Source organism: Epinephelus fuscoguttatus, linkage group LG15 (assembly GCF_011397635.1).
Source record: "Epinephelus fuscoguttatus linkage group LG15, E.fuscoguttatus.final_Chr_v1".
NCBI classification, from domain to species: Eukaryota; Metazoa; Chordata; class Actinopteri; order Perciformes; family Serranidae; genus Epinephelus; species Epinephelus fuscoguttatus.
The window spans coordinates 18,886,339-18,910,037 of record NC_064766.1 but is presented as its reverse complement, the minus strand read 5'-3'; the positions used below and the strand labels follow the sequence as shown (position 1 = coordinate 18,910,037).

General features: G+C 41.4%; 1 protein-coding gene across 7 annotated transcripts in view; it reads right to left on the bottom strand.

Annotated features, from left to right (window-relative positions):
• The window catches only part of LOC125902498 (receptor-type tyrosine-protein phosphatase mu-like), a 225,238-nt gene that overhangs the window by 131,725 nt on the left and 69,814 nt on the right, over positions 1-23,699 (bottom strand). For all 7 annotated transcript variants that reach the window (XM_049598881.1, XM_049598884.1, XM_049598883.1 and 4 more), the window contains exons 4-7: positions 18,146-18,224; positions 16,218-16,333; positions 13,363-13,537; positions 4,290-4,583 (exon numbers count right to left, since the gene is read on the bottom strand). In XM_049598881.1, the coding sequence (XP_049454838.1) occupies positions 4,290-4,583; positions 13,363-13,537; positions 16,218-16,333; positions 18,146-18,224 (664 nt within the window). The remainder of the gene's footprint in view (positions 1-4,289; positions 4,584-13,362; positions 13,538-16,217; positions 16,334-18,145; positions 18,225-23,699) is intronic.

Genomic DNA, 23,699 nt, shown 5'->3' with positions numbered 1-23,699 from the left:
ATTACCCAAAGCAGATTACGATGTGAAGATGCTGGATGATACTTTTCCACACTGACAGAAAGTACAACTCCGACTGCAGAGGAATAGTTGTTTAAGGCTCGCTTATCTGCCGTCCTAGTGTGGGCTGGAAATGGTTTCTCAGTGTGAGATGGTTTCTCAATAGTGTTGCTGAAATGCAGGGCACCCTGCTGTGATCCTAGGGCACCACCTGATAAAACAGTGTCTTCCTTCAAGTAGCACTTACCAAGCGTGGAGAACTCTGAAGTGGTAAACAACTTCACACAGACACAAATTTCACATGGCAGAGGAGTACGGTTACCAAATGCTTTTCTCTTTTAGCTTTTTAGCTTGGCGAGTAATTTTGGCCAGTAGGAAAATGGGGGTGGTGGAGGGGGGGGGGGATAACAAATGTTAACAAGCTGTGAAATTCAACATCGACGGACGAAAGACATGAGGATATGCAAAAGCAAAATGTTGTTTGAATCATTCTGCAAACCCTTGAAACCCACAAATAACCCCCTCAAGCAATCACAGAGCCTTGGATACGGACATTCTTTTGATGTTCACTAGAAAAGTAATGGAAGTGCTTCACTGGAAAAAAAAACCTTTCAAAGCTGCCCCTGTCTACCTCCTGCTTCTGAATTGAATTGGTGGCGTCCTTGCATTATACATTCCCTATTTTACAGAAGATTGAATTAAAACATCCTTTGTCATCAGAAACATTGCTCAGTTTGCGAAGTGACCAAGGCATGGCTATGAATAATTATGTGAGAGACTGTGCTCTAAAGTGGCCACAGATTTTCATTAGCGCCTCCAGACAGCAGTGCAGGGAGAGGGGGAGTGAGTCTGCGGGCCTGCCTGTATCAACAGTGATGTATCACACAGCCCTGTGAGTCTTAACCGTTCAATTAGGAGCTCTGCTGAGGCCCAGCCTGTCAGTAGGAAAGACCAGCAGAGTGCCGGACAAGATCAAGAGCTGCTTCCTCAAACACACTTCAGGAGCCGGGGCCATCAATCTCCCCGACTGTGACCGGCAGGGTGGCCAAGGGGGCAGGACCCCCACAGAAGCTGTGCCTGGCTCAGAAGGCTGCACAGGTAGGGTCATTCATCCCTATCAGCCAGACTAAAAATGAATAAGCCCATGACCTTCACAGTGGGGAGAGGGGGTTACACCCTGGGCAGGGAGGGGAGAAAAATCTCATTTTCATCAGCATTTCTCTGGACACCAAACAGCATTAGCCGGGGGAAAATGCTGAGGCTAGGTTTGTTTTGTTCCCCGAGTTGGCATCCTGGTACAGCATGGGAATTTAGCTGGTTAATGTTGTGAGAAGGGCAATTTGTACAATATCATCAGGCATTCTCAAAGTGTTTATGTACATGTTGGAGTCTGAATGCCCACAGTAAAGCGGCAATGTAACGACCCAAATTTAAGGTGCCACTCTGCCTCACACATGATATCAATCTGCGTCGCTGATGAATTAAGAAGCTCGCAGGGACTTTGGAACGAGAATTAACCCAAATAAACAAGTAGTTATCGAGTTAACCATGTGGTAGGGCAGTTTTCAGCTCTATGTCTGGAGCCAGCCATAAATCATATCAATTATTGTGACACACAGCTGTTCCCAACAGCAACCAAAGTTAAAAGAGTTTATTTAAAGTTGTTGATATTCCACTGGTTCATAGGTGTTATCTGTTTTCCTGTAATGCTATAAAAGTATGCACAGCTCTAATTGTTCCAGGTGTTTAGGTAGGATACATTACTTAGAAATGAGACAATTTATGTCCATATGCCAAAAATGTTAATGAAGATCTATAGGTGGAAACAATGAAAACACAGAGGGCTTCGTCTACGATACAAAAATAATTACCTATGTAAAATGGCAGTGATATATGTTGGGCAATTGTGAGCTGCAGTTATTTGCTTCAAATGCAGTGAGGCTTTAGAGGAAACACAATGGAGCTTTACCAACAATGGAGCCCTGATGGCTATTTATTGTATGCAGGGGGTGATTTGTAAAAATAGGAATCTTTTTGAAATGCTTTGTTTGTAAAAGTAAATTAGGGATGCTACACATTCAAATACAACAAGCCTGAGGCAATAATAATAAAAACTGCTGAATGAATGGATTGCTTGAACTGCTCTGACCACCCTTTCCCACAGAACTGTTACAGTTTCCAGTTTCTCTCTATTTTGTTCACTGTTATTCTCTGTTGTATCCGTGAGTCATTGTGTTGGGACCGTGCAAAGTGCTGACAGCGAAAGTGAACCCTGTTTTACTCAGTTTCACGATCGCAAATTATTTTTGCAACAGATATCAAAAGCTCCATACACTGCTCTTCCCTGGGCATCACCTTTGATGTGTAATTGACAGGTCATTATCAAGCTAGAGTTGAGAGAGGGCTGCTGGCCCACTCCAGTGTTGTGTTGCAAGGCCTGTTACAGGAAGAATACGACTGGATTGTTGACAATAAAACTTCAGAGGAACTTTTTCCAAGTGAGAAAGAAAAAAAGACACAATGCCTGTTTCAGACAAGAAAACAAAATTTGGTATCAGATCGCGTTTCATCAAATGAATTGTGAATTGGCAGAGATACTACATTTGTTGCCTGTGACCTATATCTGTTAGCGGTGGTATTCAGTTCGTCTAGCTCAAACATACAGTAGGATGTCTTTGTTATTAGGGATGCGACGATTTCATTACAGAACACAATGAAAAACACTCACAATAAGTTGATTGTGGTAAATTTCCATTATCAGGATAATGGTGAAAATCATGTCAGGCTGCTGGGCAACCAGCAGTAAAAGACACTCTGCAAAAATAGGTTGCATATGCACAAACCTAAAATAATCTTCATCAAGCATCAGCACATTTCATATGAAAGAAATAATGCTATCTGAAGTAGCTGAAAAGCCTGGCCTTGTAAGATTTGCTTCCACTTAAAAGAATGTTCACTAAATACAATGCAATTGAAATATCAGATTCTTAATAACATGCAAGGTAACGTCATTCAAGTATGTTTAAGTGCCATCTAAAGCCCAGTTCAGACTAAAGATTTGCAACAAGACGAGTTGAAGCATGCAATTCCCTGCAATGCGCTGTTCTGCAACATTCTAAAATTCTGCTAGTTCACACCAATGCAACTAGATGAGATAGTGTATCATCTCTATGCAACAACTCTCTGTGCTTCCATTCTGATTCACAGCTTTTCATGCCTATTTTGTGGCTGAATACAATTTGTAGCTTCTTAACATATGAATGAGGATAGTGATAGTGACATACTGGCTACAGCTGCATTTGTCGTGGCGATGGGACGGCGCAAAAACATGAACAAAACCAAGCAGATGGACTGTATTCATAATAAATACGCCACAATAATATAAATACCCACCGCCAATTAATCAGTAGCAGTGACCCATCATCAGACACCGGCACATGTGATGACAGAAACGGAGGGCTCGGCGGGAACAGAGCACCTGCCGCAGCAAGCAAACACGCCATTTGCGGTCATTCTGGCTTGACCAGCGTCTGCTGGCCTTACGTTCTAAAACCAGCCGCATACGATTTGACTAGCTGAGTTGCAGGTGACACCTTTAGCTGGCTTGTCTTGAGCTCTGATGGTCAGTTCATACCACTCAACTTTTCTCTGCGACATTCTAAAATGGTTTCGTCTCATCATGAGTCTTTGGTCTGAACTGGGCTTAAGAGTTTAAAGTATATTTTGATGATTAATGGGACGGTATCATGAATGACAATTGTTTTACCAAGGACAGTCCTGACACAAAGTTTTCATATCATCCCTTCCCCAACTGTTACTGTCATGCTGTATGCCATTATAGCACATGCACATAGCAAGCATAGCCACATGGGTCTGGTATGCTTTGAAATAGTTTGAATTACATACTTCTTAATTTATTTTGTATCTTATAAAAACGTCCTCTACAATCCTGGCATGTGCCTCTGCTAAAAAAAGCCAGCATAAACCAGGCACAACCTCTAGTTGATAGCTTATCTTTTAATATGCAATTGCAATTGCTCCTTGCAGCACATTTCTCATTTGAAAATAAATGTCTGAATCTCACTGGGCTTTCTACCTAGTCCTACTTCACATTAAAGCTTGAGGGAAATCTGTAGACTTTAGATAGTTTAGATTATGTTACACATCTATATCTACAACAGGATGTATGAGTTGTTTTTAAGCCTGTTTATGCAACACTGCGAAACAACATGATGCATAATTTCCCTAAAATCCCAGTGGTGCTGCGTAAGTAATGGTATTGTTGGCCTCACCTGCACATCTGGTCCTGGCCCTCAGAGGGGGTCCGGGGGCTCCGGTGCCTCCCTCCAGAGGTCTGGTCAGCAAAACGCTGATCTCGTACTCTGTGTCTGGATCCAGGTGGCCGATCTTGTGTGTGGTCTTGTCTACGGGCTGCAGGTCATACATAGTGCCAGACACAGTGCGATATTCCACCTCCCTGTCAATGATTGGACCGTCCCCATTGATGGAGTTGGCGTTCAGCTGGATCCAAAGGTAAGTGGCACCAACGGCAGTCAGCTGGGGAGGAGCAATTGGCACTGGGGGCTCTGTGAGAACAAAAAGGTTTTGTCTGATGTTAGATGAACATATTGTAATAGTGAAATAGTGGAAAGTCTTGACAATAGGGCAAACAATTATGTTTTTTTAAATTTGTGTAAGAAGTGCTGACGTTCCCACAACAAAATGGTGCATAAATGCATGTACCGAGCAAACAAGATGCTCAAAATCAATTTCTTCAGTCAAAATCCTTGTGAAGCACATGAATACACATCTTCATGTTTCCAAATAATCAAGGTATTTAAGAAGAGCCACATAACAATCAATAGTTCCAGCTCAGTGGGGAATGTCATCATCAGTAGTAAAGTGACTAAAGTCGGCCAAACCTTGGCGAATGCTGCTCCCATTGAACAATGTATTGATTTCAATCAGAGGACCTCTATGGAAAAGCCTCTGTTAATTGACAGCTACTGTAGTTGTCATCTCTGTCGTCTGATTCAGAAGCTGGTTTAATGTCTCAACTCATGACGTCTGTGGACATTTGCTAAAAACCTACTGAGTGGAAAGCCTACAACACAACTCCACAGCGTGTTACCTATGCTGACTTACTTTTACAACATAATTCAGTCTCCAACAAATTAATGTGACTGTCATGTAAAGGTATTGTAATAACTTTGTCAGTGAATGTCTTACAAATATGAACGTTCTGTCTGACATGTTCAAGTAAAGTGTAATGCAGTCTGCACTGCTAAAACAAAAGAGCTGCATATACATGGAAGTTGTATGAAATGCATTTGGGTGTGTATGCTCTACACTTGTTGCTTGTTTTGGGTGTGCAAGTTTCACTTCCTCTTATAAACAACAAAGTCGTTCTATGTGCAGACATCTCTTTATCTGATCTGAAGCGCAGCTAAACGTTCCTTTAAATTTTATAGATATAGGTATAGATATAGATTCCTGACACTACCCCACTGATCAACAGGTGGCAATAACCTGCCAAGATTTTCTGCAAAGCACAAGCAGAGAGAGGAATACAGCAAGCTGGGAAATATGGATGTAAACAATGCTGGATTTAAAATACTTAATTTTGCTAATGTTCTATAAAGACAGAAATGCACGACATGTTTGTTAGACCTCAAGGATACACAAATTGAGCATAGCGTTAGTTCAGGCAGGACACGATGTCAAGCTCAGCTCATATCCCAGCTACATCAGCTGATCTCAAACAGCCAATCAACTGATGGAGCAGCTGATTGATGGAAGGAGTCAGCTGATAGATCATATGACTCCTCTCCATGCAACCAAATGGCGAATTTAAACTGCTCTGGTCTGCCCACTGTTGCTGCTTCCTCTGCAAGCTGCTCTGCAACTCGCCTCCACCCCAGTTCCACCTTTTCATGCTGTGTCTGACTTATCAATGTCGTTTCTGTTTGTCATTAATACCGGCTCCGTTCTGTTCCCGAGAGGTCTTTGCTTCTGCTCTCCCTGCCTCAGGCTTTCCATGTAGGTGCATGGAAGGGCAGGGAGGTTTACGCTCTCTGCCTGAGACTTTCCTCATTTGCGCGTGGAAGGGCAGAGAGGTGCGCTCTCTCCACCTTAGGCTTTCTGCATTGGCCTAGGAAAAGCAGAGAGGCCCCAGAACAGATCCATAATACCAATTTAACACTGCAAATGGAAATAAAGTTTTCTTTGACTAAAGTGTTCCTAACTGAAATGCATTTTGGTAAGTTACACTGAAATAAAACAACTTTCTTTCACTTCTTTTTGTTTATAAGAAACCTCCACAGGAACCCTTTACAGAGACCTATGCAACATTTACTTTTACTTAACCTATTCGACTTTTCTAGGATGCCTAGATATATGATAACTGTCATCTGACTCCAACCAAAAGACTTATTTGATGGGATGTCTATAAGCCAATCAAGTGTTCTACATCATCTAAAGTGGACTCGGTCGAGCCATGCCCCCCTTTTTAACAAGCATGGCCATCTGTGAGGCTTAGAGGAACTATTTATCATATTGTTAAAGCACATAATTTATGTTTGAACCATTTTAAAAGCAAATATGAGATGTTAAACAGGTAAAAAAAAAAAAATCCATGTGAAAAATTTATAGCTTCTTCTCAAGTTTTGTGGATCTGAATGTCTGGGAAATGAATGGGTAAATACTGTTTACTGTGTTTCCAGAATTACACAGTGATTGGCTTTTGTATTAGTGATGTACCCAATTTATCTTGCCTGGTGTATGTTTGAATCTTAGATTTTGGGAGAATGTGCAGACATCACGTCCTTAAAGTGATGTAAAAAAAGCTCTCTACTGACAAATTTTGCACAGATACAAGTCAGTATAGTCAAGGTCAGACATTTTAGGGGACGTAAACAAAAGAGAAACCCATTTTTTAGTGGTAAAAGTATCAATATCAAACATTACAAGTAAAAGTTCTGGATTAAAAATGTTACCCAAGGGAAAGTATGTATCATTAGCATTATCAGCAAAATGTACTGTACTTCAAACCATCAGAGTAAAAGTACTAAATGCAGAAATACACCCCATCTGAGTGGTATTACTGAAGCATTGACAGGTAAGCAGCAAATGTATGACGTCGCTCATAATAATATAATAAATATAATAACTATTATATATACTGTTGGGTAGTTTAATCTATACCAATGCATCATATTTTATCAGATAATCATATCTGGAACACAGATTTGTAATGTAGTAACTACAGATGTCACACAAATGTAGTGGACTAAAAAGAGCAACGTTGGTAGTGGAGTAGAACAAAGAACAGTACTTTGAGTAAATGTACTTACATTTCAGTATCACTATTTAAAAGCAGGGCAAGAGATTTAATTACTGTGTCACAGACAGACAAATAATTGCACTTCACTGCCCAAATGTCTGGGTTTTTCAAAGTTGGAGACCTTCACAAAATGATTAAAGGCACACAATTACAACAAGGTATGTTATTTTCAAATGACAGGACACTGCAGTCTTTGGTTAATAAAGAGGAGGAAAAATTCCACAGACTGTATTGTGCAAGTATTTCATGAAGGTGAGGACGTTTTTCATCAAAACTGAATATTGAAAACGGACACATTTCTGGGGCCCTTTGAACCTCCGATGTGTCAGAAATGTAAGCTCAAGTACTTTCATACAAATTTATCTCTTTCAGACCAATGTGGTGTTCAATGACAACATTGAAGATGACCTTTTCTCTGTTATGTCACCAATATTTGTCTAATCTTGCTTAAACCTTGTGCAATTTCTGGTTTAATGAGACTTCTGGAAATGTCAGACAAGTTATTTCGGCTGTAGGTATTTTCAGGATTGCATTATTATATAACCAGGTAAGAGGACGCTGCATTAACATGTGAGGGGAGGTGTTATTAAAGAAACTTCTAACACCTAGAAGGGCAGTTCTAGACTTTATTATTCACTTTTTAAAGTCACATTAGACAAAAATGCTGGTCTTATTTAAAGAATTGGACACGTTAACCATCTCACCAGCATTTCTTTAAAGTCTCCAGGTGCAACCAAAACCCTGCCATCGTAAACAAAGAGCTATGACCCACAGTCGAGGCACTGCCTAGGAATCTACCCTTGTCACGTACTACAATAGCTACACGTCCCAAAGGCCACGGAGAGTAGCTCTAATGAGCACACACATGTAACAGAGTAATGCCATTAGACGTCTAACTGCTTTTCATGGTGTTGTCATGGAGAGGGAGAAGTCTCCAGGCACATTAGGGCTGAGGTGTCCTACAGAGAATTGGAGGCTCTTTCTAAGCAGATGGTTACCCTACGGTGACCTCAGTCGCAGGTCCCTAAACTCCCACTAATCTAAGCTCCCAGTGTTGCTGTCAAACATCACCTAAAGCGAACCAGCTAATCCAGCGTGTCTTCTCCTGGACTTGCACGCAGAGCACCAGTCTGGGTGTTGGAGCCAGACAAAAGAAAGGGGCGATCCAAAATCTGGCTTCAACCATTGGCTTGTTTTGATGGTCTTTTGTGGCCTATTGTTATGTCTTAAAAGGGATTTAACCGAGTTAAGAGGCAATATGCTCAGATTGATTTAAACAACAGAAAGCAGCACAGGCTCACTCTGTAATACCACCCCTCAAGGTATGATGGCATATTAAAATACTGGTGTAGTAATGGTGTTTGGCATTTGTCATATTTCAAAACATCAAAAGAAACTAAAATGTATGAAATGGCTTTGCCAAAGTTGGTTTCAGAGAAGAGAGACCTCAGGTTTTGCTGTAGTTTTTCAGCTTTTATTTTTTTCTCTTGAGAAAAGCAGATGGCATGTATGATTTGGAGACCAGATGTAATTTATTTTATTGCATAATAAGTATCTTCAGTCATTCAAGAACCGAATTAAAAGTGAGAACTTTGAAAAAGAACTCACTAAAAGTACAACTGAGTAATTTCACTGCCATAAAAAACACAGTCCTGCCTCAAAGGCAGCGAGTGTCATGTAGGTTGATTTTATTGACACATTTGCCAACACACTCATTCTCTGATAACACCCTGTGATGCAAAATATGACAAAGTTTCTGGCTGCTGACTCAGACATGACTGATTCACAGGGTGAGAAACTTTGCAGATTAATACAAAATCAACTAATATCCACTTAAGTTATGAAACTACATCTCATGATTATCTGGTTTTATCTGTATTAATCTTGTAGGATTACCTGTGACACAGTCAGATACCGTGGGATACACATGTCCAAGCCTTTTAATAATATAATCAATCCTCCTGTTCTACAGAGAAATGCCTTTTATGCACTGTAATGCACAGATGCAGCTGCTGCCAGTCAGCCCTATTTTTGCTGTTATCACATGAAACCATTTATGTAACAATACGACTAAGCAGCATGATGTATTATAGCAATAAGCATTTCATTTAACTTTGGAAACTTACTGCTTCACAAAAGCAGCAGCAGCTTACAGTGATGAAATAATTCCTGTAGGTGCAGTAATCCTCTGTTCAACAGCCATAGCAAACGCACTGAAAATAACGGATTACCGGTGTGAAATACACTCAAGTGCTGGAACACTTTAGGATATTAACAACTCTGTTCCCACTGTTTAAGCCTCACGAGGCAGCTTCGCAGCAGCGGGGGCCCTGGAAAGGGCTCCAACTGAGCTTCATGCTGGCTGGAGATGGGTGACAAGCGCGCAGATGACAGTGGCGGCCATACGCGAGGGTCAGTGAGCAGCTGTTGTCATGATGTTGACCAGACAGGCAAACGGCCCGGCGACAGCTGCGCCCTCCTCTTCCGCAGCACCTGCCTGCCCGCCAGAACGCAATAACACAAATGCACACTCATGCACAGGCGATGAAAAATGGTCACACCGGCATGCACATGGACCCAGTGCAGAGTGGCAGAGACATACTCGCAGGACCCAACATACTGGGGCTGACACTTATAGTACAGTTTTAATAGAGGTGTCTATTCCTTTATACTTACTATAACAGGTCTTAAAACTGTGAAAAAAGCTCATCAAAATTTCCCAGAATCCAAGGTGGTGACTGTGAAACAGTTTAATACATTAGGGACTATACTTGCGTTTGGCAATATCATCAGTCGGCTAGTTTGCTGTCTCTGTCAAGTAGCTGTTTATTAGTCACTCAATCCACAATAGAAAATGGCACTATAAAATAAAAGCTATGAGCCAGAAATTCACTGTACCTAAAAATAAAGTGCGTTTTTTAAAACTTGACACATTTGCGAGTCATTGGGGTCCTTTCAGAATGGACCCAAGACCCACGTTTGGACCGCAACCCACCATTTTGGGCTTAGAAATTTATGATGAAAGCATTCACATACTCAATTATGTCAATTTTTGGGTTGATACCATTTGTTACATTGTTTTGGTGCAAAATTCAAGCATGCTTTACAACTTGAGAATTAATAAAAATGGTCAAAACCCCTCTAAAACACCACATTACGCCTCCAGCGCCTTGAGGAACAACACAGAAAATACATGTTGTGATGTGGTATCAAAAACTTTTGAAATTTGAAGCTTTTGTGTAGAAATTGCAGTTTTTCTGCGACTGAATGGCGAGCAAATTTGTTCTGGAAACTGCTGTGAAACCCCCTTATGGTCAATAAACCTATGAGAGCAAAACATCCTCTGAATCCCCAAAGTCTCTAATTTGTGGCTGTAAAGTCCCATGAGGTTGTGATTGCCCTAAAGGTCAGTTTAGGTTATTTTTTACAGTATGGTCAAGTTTTAAAAAATGGTTTCACTACAGGGAAATGGCCGCATGACTAACATCATCACACATTCACAATTGAGCTCACTAAATCCAAAATCCTTTTGAGTCATACCTAATTTATGCAAGAATGTTTCGGGATGCCAGTATGCAGAAATATACAAATACAAGAGGCAAGAATAAAACATTGACACTACATGCAAATACTGCATGGTTTTGCCCAAAAGTGCATTAGATTAGCATAAAGTGGGCATGTCTGTAAAGGGGAGACTCGTGGGTACTTGTAGAACCCATTTTCATCCAGATATCTTCAGGTGAGAGGTCAAGGGACCCCCATGAAATAACCATTTTGTTCTTGCTTAGCCTAACTTTGGAGTGTTATTTAGCCCCCTTGCTGAGAAGCTGGCATGACATGTTAGTACCACTGGATTTCTTAGGTCTTGTAGTAATCTCAGCCTGCTACAGCTTCTTAAAGACAGGAATCGCCTGGGATCGCCGGCAGCCAGGCGGGTCTCAGGGGGTTAAATCAACACTCCAAAACCCAAATATATTTAATTTACAATAATATGACACAGAGGAAAACAGCAAATCCTCACACTTAACAGGCTGGAACCAGTGAATCTTTGCTTAATGTTATGCAAATTAATCGAATAATCGTTTCACCACTACAACACATTCATAAGTAGCACATACTCATGCAATTGCAGACACACACGTCTGGCCACCCATTTGCTATTCACCACACAGAGAGCAATAATAAGAGCTGCCACTCTGCTCTGTTGTTAGATTAGTTAGACCTGACTCTTTATAAATCCTTCTTTCATTTGCCCGTTACATCCACTGAGCCTCTCTTGCTGAGATGCAAGAGGTCCTCATTACGTTGTGCGCTCTCCTAATTGGGCTGCTGTGAGTGAAGAATTGATCTGCTCCTGATAGGAGACGAGGTGGCCACAGGAAAATGACGAGCTTGACTGGTCGGCCTTCGATTTTTGGTGGCTATACTCATTAGCGCTGACACGGCCGCGCCTCGGCAGCCTTGACTCGGTAGCGTGGCCCAGAATACTGTGCTGGAGCTCAGCGGACGCTTTGCGGGCTCCAGGTGATTCTAACCAGGCCAAGAAAGGAGCCAGCACTTGGACAGGGAGTAATTATCCCCCTTTCAGAACCACTGGCTGCACTACAGGAGAGCCCATCACGAGGGGGGCACGGGGAAAGGGGGCTGCGCTGGCCCAATCCGTATGGCGCTCTGGAAATACATGCAGGGCGCTTCCACATAGGCACATAAATCTGACTGAATACTGGCATGAAAGGCAGAAGTGATTATCTGGGATAATCAAGCATTCACTCTCCTCATGTTGAAGAAAAAGGCAGTGTATAGTAATGAGGGGAGGGGGGGAGAGAGGGAGCCGGTGTGTGACTGTAGCAGGCTCATAATCCACACAACCGCTCCACGGTCACTCCTCCAAAAAACGAGTCACGGAAGCGGTGAATACACATTTAAGGAGGATTTACGACTCAGACACATTGCTAGGAGGGTTAAGCACTTGTTTTATGACTGGTACGATAAGAGGAGATATCAGCCTTTTTTATGTGTGACACTTATAACCGTGAAAACGCCTCTTTTCTCCCTGCGACGGCTTGGCTTACGTCGGAGTCATCGAGGTGTGAAATCTCTGCAGAATTTAAAGCAGGATGCGTTAGAAGATTCGATAAATGCCTAAATCTAGAAAATTATTTTAAATATTTATGACAAAGGCACTTTACACTTAACTGGTTTGTCTTGTGTAAAAATACATCTAGTAACACATTGAAAGCAGTGATCAGCAAAAATATTGCCGTCTAGCGAGTATGTGTAAGTGCGAGGATGTGCGAGTGATTGTGTTGCTGAATTTATGCACGACGGTGGTTTTGAGTGCCTCCAGTGTGTCAGTAAATTTTCTTTGAGTACACCACTGAAACCCACTGATACACTCGGGCAGAGAGACTTTATCTCCCTCTTCACTCTGCTGTGTCTGGGCCTGGCCATTCTCGCATGATTGACAGACCTCGATCTGGACAGCCAGGATTAAACCTATCAATCACATAAAGCTTGGAGACAAAAAAAAAAAAGAAAGAAAGAAAGAAAGAAAAAAAAATCGGGGCAGTAAATTCAATTGAGAGCACAGGGAGAAAATTGAGGTGAAGAAATATAGAAGGCCATTACCGGGCTATAGGGCTGTAGGAAAGTGAGGCCTTGCAGGATTTAGTTTCAGACGACTCCATAAATTCATATCAAATGACTGCAGGAGTGAAATATCAGTGAGGTTACTGTAAACCCTTTGTGATCTTTTAGGTGGAATTGTGCTCAGTCAAGGACAGCCTTTTCAGGGGAAGTATTAAAGTCCTCTGGATAACAAATCAACATAAAAAGCTAGTATTTTTAGCATCGCCTTAAAGGACATTTTCATCTACGAACATGCAGCATTTCCTGTTTATCTCCTGTTGACTTTGCTGAATGCATAGAGGTCATGTGGATGGAAAAACACTCCTGCTGTCTGTGCTTCGTGAGTTCAGATAGGCGGTGTTTGTGTTTCTCTTTGCTCTGGGACCAATACTCACGTTTTATGGTTAGTTCTCCATAATTGGACACTCCAACCCCTTTGTCTGAGTGGACGATGCAGCGGTAGCGGCCCGAGTCGCCCTTGGTTGTGTTCTCTACATCAAAAGTGCCTATGAAGCGCCGGTTGTTCCAAGGTTTAGTGGCTTTCATCGGGGCCTCCCGTCCACCGATGCCCTGTTTGGAACCGAGACAAAGACACACAAGTGAGCCTACAAAATGGAAAGGTTTAATAAGCAAAGTGGCCTGACCTTGTGTGTTTCAGAAACTCTGGTTGAGTGTACTCGTTGTCTGTTCTCGCGCGCGGTTGTTTGTGTCCTATCATTCCCATCGGTGGCTGATAGTAGGAATACATTTATCACACAGGAATGCGCGCACACACACACACGCGCACGCACACAAACACGCAGTGGGCTCTCCCCAGCTGTCACCCCTCACAGCAGGCAGATGGGGGACATTTGTTCATTAGAAATATTTCTTCATTACTGTCATCGGGGGACTTCACTTAATGTTTGTTTTCCAGCTCCTGTGCTAATGAGGACGTGTTTGTTAAAATGATGGAGTACCTGGCAGAGGACCTTTACCCGGCGTCATGCTCCCACTGATCACATGTGTGACAGTGTGCTTAGCAGCAGAGCCGGCAGGGTTATGTCTGCCAGATGCACTACCTTCGCTGCTCAGAACAAGGTCAATTCAAGACTGCTGTGCAGCTCAGTTGTGCCGGATATAGTACACAGTATCCACAGAGCCAACATCTATATAGGTTAAGACCATACTGCGGTGATCTGAAACAACTGTGATCCCCTGCCTCCCAGACACAGAGGCCTCTGGTGAGCAGGTGGGATCTCAAACACAAGGGCACAATAATACTATGTGTGGATGTCTTCGCCAGGAAATCTCAAATGATTTAAACAATAAACTACAAAAGCTACCTGTATTTCCTGAAGCCAACTTTTAAAAGTTAATGTAGTGCTGGCATTAGCTTTAGGTTGTTAAATTAATGACTAGGTGCCATGATATACATTAACATGATTTAACCCTCCATGGCTCCTCTTCTTCATTTCCATCTTGTCAGTTGTTTTCTCCTTTAGAGTAGCGGTTAAACTGCTCACCAGAACTATGTTTGAGGTCTGCTGTTGTGCAGTTTAAATGGACATCTGGTCACCAATCAGGAAAATTGCTGTGGTGTAACTGTTTACATCTGGCCCTATGTAATTACGGTTTAACATGTTTAAAATAACCAAGTACTCCTGCCTCATCTTCTTTCTTTTCTTTCTTGCTACCCTCTCCCTTTCACCCGGCCCCAAAGAAGTGCACCGGGCTTTGAGGACAATTTTCGTAGTCGCCAAACAGTGTATGACATCTGTCATGAGTTGCCCTGTAGCATAAAAAGACTTACATGGTGAAAGTGGATACATTTTTTTGAGCGTCACAACCCCCCCAAAAATGACTCGCTTCACTTTCAGTATACTTGGAAAATCTAGAGGGGCTGCACGATTGAATCATTTTACCCCCATTCAAGTTAGCGGAGCGCCAAATCCGAAGTCTCTAGTGTGGAAGCAGTGCTGATCATCTGGGTAATTTTATACATGGCAGCTGAATTTTTTGGATTCATGCACCACCGAGCAACTCTCATAGGAATGAACAGGGCCTCACCGACAACACTGTATCCAGTTCTCTTTATGCATCCATGTCTTTTACCCAGCAGTTTGGATCCAAACAATGTAACTTAATGAATTAAGTGTTTGCTGTTGTTGATTAGTTATCAGTTTATATTTTGCGTACTATGAATTTTTCTTTATTCTCATTTTTACAACACTGTTGCCAACAGTCAAATCCAAATCACAAAATGGCTGACAGCTGTTACCATCATGCCTGATTTTGCTTGTATAAAATGTTGATTTGGTAACCATTCCAGTTATGCAATATATTGTTATGCCCTTAAACCACATGTTGATGTTACATACTTAGCATGACTTATTGGAGAATCTGCTACATTGAATGTCAATGCTAAATTTCTAATTTTATTTATGTATTTATTTTTATTTTAATTCAGTTTATTTGCACATACATGTATAGAAAACACAGGAAAAAGAAATTAAAACATTGTGCAGGAGAGGTTAGAGGCCAAAAATCACAAGGATACCTCCCCTATTAAATAAAAACAATCATACATAAAAAGAAGAGGATAAAAACGTTTTCCCCATTTGAATGAATACTTCACCTCCTAATGATTATTCGTACATCAGATCCTCACCTCCTGTTACATTGAATTCAGGAAGGAAGTTTTGTTTTGTTTTCCTTGCATGCCTCAATGGTGAAGGAAGAATACAAAAAAAATCCTTGCCAGGCACTTGTTCAGTCAACATTTAAGTGATAACGCATGTGTTTGGGAAGTACTGAGTAAAAGACTGGATAAATGAGACTTGGATTACACTGCACAAGTTATCTGAGAGTTTGTCCATGGATGTTTTGATATAGTTTAGCTGTTGTTAAACGTGGACGCCTATGATTTCAGTTGTTCAAGAATTTTCTCTGTTTCTGATTTTTCGCTCACCGTGATAGCATACAAGAAAAACAAAGTTTTCTTCCCTGATTCAGTCTAACACGGGGTGAGTAATTGCTGTACAAATGATCATTTGGGCAGTGACATATTCCTTTAAAGACGGCATAAGCCTGCAGTCTTCTTAGATAATGGCAACACTGCTGATCAGAAGATTACATATTCAGACAGCACGAGTACGGTCTGTTCAGTAAGACACATTTATTTCCAGAGGGCCCACTTCTAATACTGATTCCACCCTCTGATCTAGTCTTTGATCTAGAGTGGAAGTAAAAGGATAAAAATGGATCTCACCTGAAGCCAGAGGCGGAAATTGTCCCTTTTGCGTCCATTGACGGTGCAGTGAAAAGATGCAGTCTGTCCGGCGTTGACCTCCACTCCTTTTATAGTCAAGAAGTGAGGGGTGTTCACTATGGGAAAAAAGCATATATCTATCAGACAGCTGCAGAAAAGTCATATAAGATTACAACTTCACGAAAATGGGTTTGTACTTAATGAGATTTAATCACCAGAGCTGTGTGCTGGAGTAGCGTTTAAGATCTATGCTCCTATGTCCACAGATTTCACTGTTACTGACTTTGTAACTCTTGTGCCAAGATTTGTATGCACAGTTGGAGAGCTGAGAGAGGTGGGCTTGAATGGATAGTGCTCTTTATTACACTGTCTTATACCCCCTCAGTGCCGGAGGCCAGCATCACTTTGTGAGGAACATTCCACCTAAATCCTTAAAATGAGACACCAGAGGCCGATCCTGCACCGACCCAAAACCCAATTTCTGCTGTCTTTAAACTGCATCCTTTCATTGATTGAGGGGATTTTTCCAAAAGCATCATTCTCCTCTCTAACCCTGCTCATTATCAGTATGCGCACCGACTGGGATAGTCCACAGAAAGTAACTTATGTAGAACATTTTTGATTAGTACCGCTATTCTGCATAGAAAAATAGGGCAATTCAGTGGAGCGACCTTGATTCGAAACATAACCAAATCTCTAAAGACTTGGCAAAAGCTAATTCTATCACTTTCATCATCAAGACTTTCACTTCTACTTAATATTTTACAACCTCGTCTTTGAACTACACCTCCTTTATAACTTTGTCCTGTCAATCCATCCAGTGCCAAAAAAGACAAATCTATTTTTCTCTTCGCTAATGTCTTCTTTAATGATGCAAGGAGAAGCAGACCACCCAGTGGCATAATCACACCTTTGTGCTAGATATTCCACATGGTCGTATAAATAGAAAATGAATTGGCTGCGCTCCGCTGAGGAGTCACTCTGATCACTTTGCTTATCACTCAAAGAAACCCAATTGCCACTGAGCGAGTTTATTGATCCGCTCACACTTTTGCACATTTGAACATTGATCATGTCGCAAGGCCTCATTGATTTACTCAGATACATTTATATGCAACACCTATCGCTATATAAATCCATCTTATTGACATAACATTTGTAGGAATTCAGCTGCTTTCAAATGGTTACCAGGTCATTAGCACCTAACAATCACAGCCTGATACTTCAGCTATGAGGGGTAAAGCATAAATCAATTGATGAAAACCTGTGTGGTATTGATTTAGACTTAAGAGTGTGAAAACCTCTTTGTATAAACTCAAGGAGTGCCATATGGAGTAACATGGCTCTCAGAGCTTAAAAGCACAGACATGAGGAATCATGAAGAGCCCTCATTTTGGTTCTCCCACAGCAGCAGCCTATCCCAAAAGTTGAAGTAGGGAAAAAAATCTAAATATGTGAGTGATTACATGTTCATTAGCTCCGCAGCGCACTCTGAAGTAAGTGCTTATATTCAGCAAGGGTAGCAGAACTCTGAACATCTGAGAGATGAGATGCTGTACTGAATATCCTTGAGGGAGGAGAAAAATAGTGGAATCAAAACAGGAGCTGCAGCGATGGCGGTATTTGTTTTTCGTCCCCCATTTTTTGCACTATTTCTCCCATCTCTCAAAGGACAGATTTAACACAGCCACTCCAACATTACATCCTGAGCGCACTTCAGCATGTCAACTATATGCTCATAAATCTTCAGGGAGCTAGGAGGAGGGAGGTTTACACTTTGGATTGACTGTAGCGTACACTTTGAAGGCCTTTTGTTTGACTGGGAGGCCTTGAACAGAACAGCGATACAGGTATTTGGGAGGGTGTCACGGAAAGGACAATGAATGTTTGATGATATTCTTTTATGGTGAAGGGGAAAAAGGACTTACTGCACTGGTGGCCCTGGACCACGACGTCTTTGATGGCCAGCAAGCCACGCTGCCCTGAGGTTACGGCTTCAAACACAATCTGAGGAGGAGAGAGGAGACTCATAACACCAATGATAAATGGGCACATGTCTTCAAATGGCACTTGAGTGAGGCTGCCCGTGTGTACAGAGAAGTTCAGCTCCTGCTAATGCGATCTGCCCGTAGCTGGGCCGCAGCTGGTCACACAGCTGCGGGCCACTGACATTATTTCCACAATATGTCACAGTTGATAGGTGTTATGACATGCAAGTGTTAAATTAAGTTTGAGCCTTGAGACGATTAGCACAGCCTGTGACAAACACACAGTGTATGGAGGGGGGCATCACTGAGATACCTGTTTAATCATTTGATTTGAGTTGCCCACGTGCTGAGATTTTTTCCCCTCACCCCAAAATAATGTAGGTGAATGAGAGTACACTGAATAATAAGGTTAAAAACATTCCTATTTATACAGTTGTCTCTAGGTTTGCATTTAAAGTGCTTTCAATCTTCTTCTAAAGTCAAATTACCCTATTAAAACTTAGGAAATGTCATAGCTGGTACAAAATATCTAAACCTGTTGATGGGAAACATTTGAAGTAGGGCTGAACAATGTACTACATTAGCCATCTTAAATTTTGGATATCTAAAAGCTACATTACAGTAAAGTGATATTCTGAATTTACCAGACTGTTCTAGCTGATCTATCATTTGCCTTTACAGGAGCAGCTTCAGCCAAGTAAGCGATGTAATGTTAATACAAATAATGGTGGGTGTGGAAGCGTCTCACTTCTGGAGCAATGGTGAAACTAAATTTTGTCTTTTGATATTGGAGGAAACTGTGTATCTTTAAGCCAAGATCCCCTTTCCTACACAGTGGTAGTGACAGTGACAGGCTGTGGAGGATAGCATTAAAACAGCTCCTTTCAGGAGTAATGTTAGCTCAGTGTGTGTGTGTGTGTGTGTGTGTGTGTGTGTGTGTGTGTGTGTGTGTGGTTGAGACATAAAGTGAGGAAGAGCAGGAGAGACGGTGGTCCGCACTCGCAGCAGGAAACTGTTGCCAATCGGACTGGAGAAGTTATCAAGTTGTAGTAAATGTACAGTAAAGTGTTAAACATTTCCTGCCGTCTCATCACCCAGTGCTGGTTTGTTTTTATACTCATCACATCTCCTGTGCTAATGGGCTGCAGTAATCAGTTACTGAGTTACGAGTATTTTTCATGGTTACGGGGAATTTGAACTACCTGACTTCTCTGTGCTCATGTAAATAGTATATCCTGGATATGACCATAACCGGGATACACGTCATTAACGCATTATTCATGTCCATGTCACATAAATATTTTGTGCAAGCACCATTAGCCAGCCCTTTAATATTGTCGCAATATCAATATCAAGGTATTCTTTCAAAAACTTTACGTTATTTACAGGGATGTCCCGATCCAGCTTTTTCACTTCTGATCCGATACCGATATTACAGCCTTGAGTATTGGCCAATACTGATACTGATCCGATCCAAGCGCGTAGTCATGTCATGTCAGTCATGTTAGAAAAAATTTGATCAAGCGATATTACTCTAACAAGAACAACTACTTAATCGGGTTAGTTAGAATGATCCACAACAGTTGGTATGAGAAACTGACCTGTTTATTGTTAACAGGGTTAAATAAACAAACTTTAAACTTGAACATTAACATTAAATAAAAAATATAGCTGGTTTGCTTTGGCTGCTTTGGCCCCTTAATAAATAGAAAATAAATCAACACAAGAAATCTTTAAGCTGTCTAACATTGAAATTAAAATAGCAGCAAGACTCCACACACTTGTGCTTTGCCCCCCTAATAAATAAAATATAGATTAACACCACAAGACAATGTTGACATTTAATTAACAATGCAGTCTTTCCTTTTCAGTTATTTTTGTAGTGTCAGTGCCAGCCTGGTGCTGCTGTTTCCTGTGTGTCTGCATGCTGCCCTGGTGGATTGATAGTAAGTGCTGGAGCGGATCACTGGAATGGACTCTATGAAAAACTGGATCGGAGTTCTTGGATCGGCATTTTTCCATGCAGTCTGATCCGATGCTGATGCACATTTTTTGCTAGTATCAGCGGCCGATACCGATCCAAATATCGGATCAGGACATCCCTAGTTATTTAAGTCTTTTTTCCAAATCAACCAGCCAAAATCTGCAGTGCTGTCAAATCAAATATATAAACAGAGAGGTACTGTAGCAAACCTCTGACATACTGTACAGTAACTTCCAAATATAATAGTTTTAGGAGGCCAAATGCTAAACCTAACTGAAAATGTAAGTGGGACTTTATTTAATTCATACTTACAAAGATTAGAGAAATATGAGTGTTTAATAGTTAGCAATATTTATGCAATATATTATGGTTAAAAAAAACAGATTAAGGTGACCTCTCCAGTCTTAGTTGGCCATTTAATTTTAAGTTTTTGGCATAACGTTCCGTAATTTGAGGTATACGGTGTATTTTTGTGAAATGTAAATTCAAACAAATGGATTCTTCGAACATGTGTTTCCGAACAGGTGCATAGGAAAAGGATGAGCAGAACGCAACTTGTAGAAAAAACTCCAGCACACTGTCTAACTTGCAAAAATAATGATTTTATCACTGCAAAGTTTCGGTGACTAGACCTTCATCAGGCAAAAACTGATGATGCCTGATAAAGGTACAGTCACTGAAACGTTGCAGCATTTTTTGTGGGAGTTTTTTCTACAAGTTGTGGAATGTAATTTAAAATCTTTCATGTTTGCATTATCATTCAGCAGCATTTTGATCAAGTGTCAGGTGACTTGTATGTTAGCAAGCTTAAGACTTAGCAATGAAACTGTTTCACCTGACAGTTACTGGGTGTAAATATCTAAAAACAACTACTGTAATCTATGCGTAAGAATGCGTTTGTTTGGTGCAACCTGATGGATCTTCACTTAGCAAATACTTTGGTTGTAACAAGGTAAAGTTTAACCTTACTGGTGCAAGTGGCTGCTGGTTACTTTGGATATTTCACAGCCCTTACTGTCAAATCTTTTTATTATTGATAGAATTGTTGGCACTGGTTTCTATTGAAGACATAAGCTCTGTAAAAACTGTTGAGTGTGGCAGAAATCTTGGAAGCCAACATTTAAAAACCTGAAAATATGAGACCAAAATATCAGCACGAATAGATGCCATTAGAAGTGTGAACACATGTGAACATACAATGTTCATACAACAACATATAACATACAATGTTGCCATTAACAGTTGCGCTGTGTCTACTGTTACTTCATTGACATGTATGTTGCTATCTCTGACTACAAAAAATCTGAAATCAGCTACAACTGTGCTGTGCAGGACTAACATGACCCTATTTTAAGGGCCAAGTTCTCCTACTAAACAAATGGCCTTAAGCCCCAACAGAGGGCGTGTCCCAGCAGAATGTCAGAGTTATGCACTCCCTGGTCTGCTCTGTGATAAAAAGGGAAACAGAATGCCAGTCCCTTCCCAAACCCAGGGTGTGGTACAGAGACGCATTACACCACACACTCTCCGACTGCACATGTTTTGCATGCCATTACACCCTAAATATAAGCCTATATCTTCCACTGGATGATATATATTAATGGATATGTTTAGTATATGGTCGCACACAGAAACTTGTGTCCTGCCAGTCGTAGCTAGGCTGCACACACATACATCTCTGAGATTCCTTTTGTAGCCTGGGAATGTGGAGGCGGAGATAGTTACCATTGTCATCTGGGAGGCAGGATGCCTTCAGATAAGGCTGTCTAATTATAAATTTCTTTTTTTGTCTCATGAAATATGAAAGTGAATGTCTTGGGTGCCAATTATGGCCTCATTACAGGCTAATTTAAAGGAAATTAAAAGGCCAACCACTCCATATATCGCCACCAGACAAATGAACTAGCCCCCACTCTCTAATTGAAATCCTTTGTTTGTGCAACAGACATCAGTCAGCCTGCCTAATAGCTGTGATATAATTGATTCCAACATCAATGATAGTGCAGTGCATAATTGGGCCTGACCCACAGACTGAAAATATTCACATGGGACAAAAGCTGTTGATGTCACAGGAAAGTTCACCATTCTCATTTGTCAGAGAGAGACACGGTGAACCCAACATTCAATGTCTACATCACCGCACTGGCTATCCCTGAGGGACTTGGCTAAGTACTACATTACAGCAGGATTGATTAGCTCTGCCATAGGCTCTACTGTATTGAAATCAAGATAGATGAGGACATTTGGGTTTTTCTCTCTCATTGGTGCACTGCCGCGTATACATAGATAAATGATGGGTGTTCATCTTATGCGCAAAGTACATATCTTGAGTAATGTGCACAGTATTGGTCGCATTTCAACAAATTACGCTTATTAAAAATTATAATTTTTGCACAGTGTTCAGCAGTTTTGGGAATGCACGACAATCTCAATTAAAAGTTTTAGGGATGACCTGACAGAAGAGTAATTATCAAAGGCTGAAAGGCTCATGATGACTAAAAGCCTTACCGGTAATTAAAAAATAATTTCCAAGTATCAGGTGGCTTCCCTTTGACGATTGCGTAGGTTACTATGCAATTAAAGATACCTATAATTAGTGCCATGTTGTTAATTAGTGACAATTTCAGGCATCGGCCTCTCTCTTCTTGACTGAGAGTGGCGCTAAGATCATTAGCATCCTTGCATTTACCCATGTTGTCAGTTTGGGTCTGGAACAATTACAAACCGAGACAGACCTTCCGCTGGGCTTTGAAAGGCAACAGATGCTGGGAATTCCCCTGAACACACTGCAAAGCATAACACGTCATTTTGAGCCGAGACGCTCACCCCACGTGCAGAGATCTGCCCAAACACACCGCGAACAGCATGTCAACATGTTCAAGCATCACTGAACTTCACTTTGAGTTCAAAAGTAACACAGTTTAAAGGTTGGGTTTGTTGCCTTGAAGAGGCAGATAAAGTCAAAGTGTCTGAACTTTGCAAATAAAACCTGAGTTTTATTCCTTAATTTCAGTGCAGAGTCAGTGACGGTCAGTGCTTAGACTTGTGGTCTGCATTTTGTTTTGGCATTCCATTTTGTGTCTGCATGTAAGTTGAATCCAAACTCTTGAGCCAAACTAAAAAAAACATCTGACCAGACTGGCTTTGCATCATTATGTCACACGCCGGTCGCCCTCCTGTTTCCTTCCCCCTCTTCTTTCTGTCTTTCATCCACATGTCTCTCATTAAGGCTCCTATCCAGCATTCGGCAGTGAGAAGCTCAGCGGTGTCCCTTGTTAACTAAGATATCAGGGTGGCTATGATGAGCAAGCAGGAGGACTCCCCTCAGCTCTGCTGTGGACAAGCTCTGCCAGGCCATAATGAAATAATTCACCAAGAGACCGGTCTCCCATTGGGAGGTTAAGGGGTCTCTCTGCATCAATTAACATTTGGTGGACTCGTGGAACAAGCCCCGGCGAAGACTAATAGCCAGGCAAGTGTGAAATCACCTTGCCCCGGCCAGCAGTCATG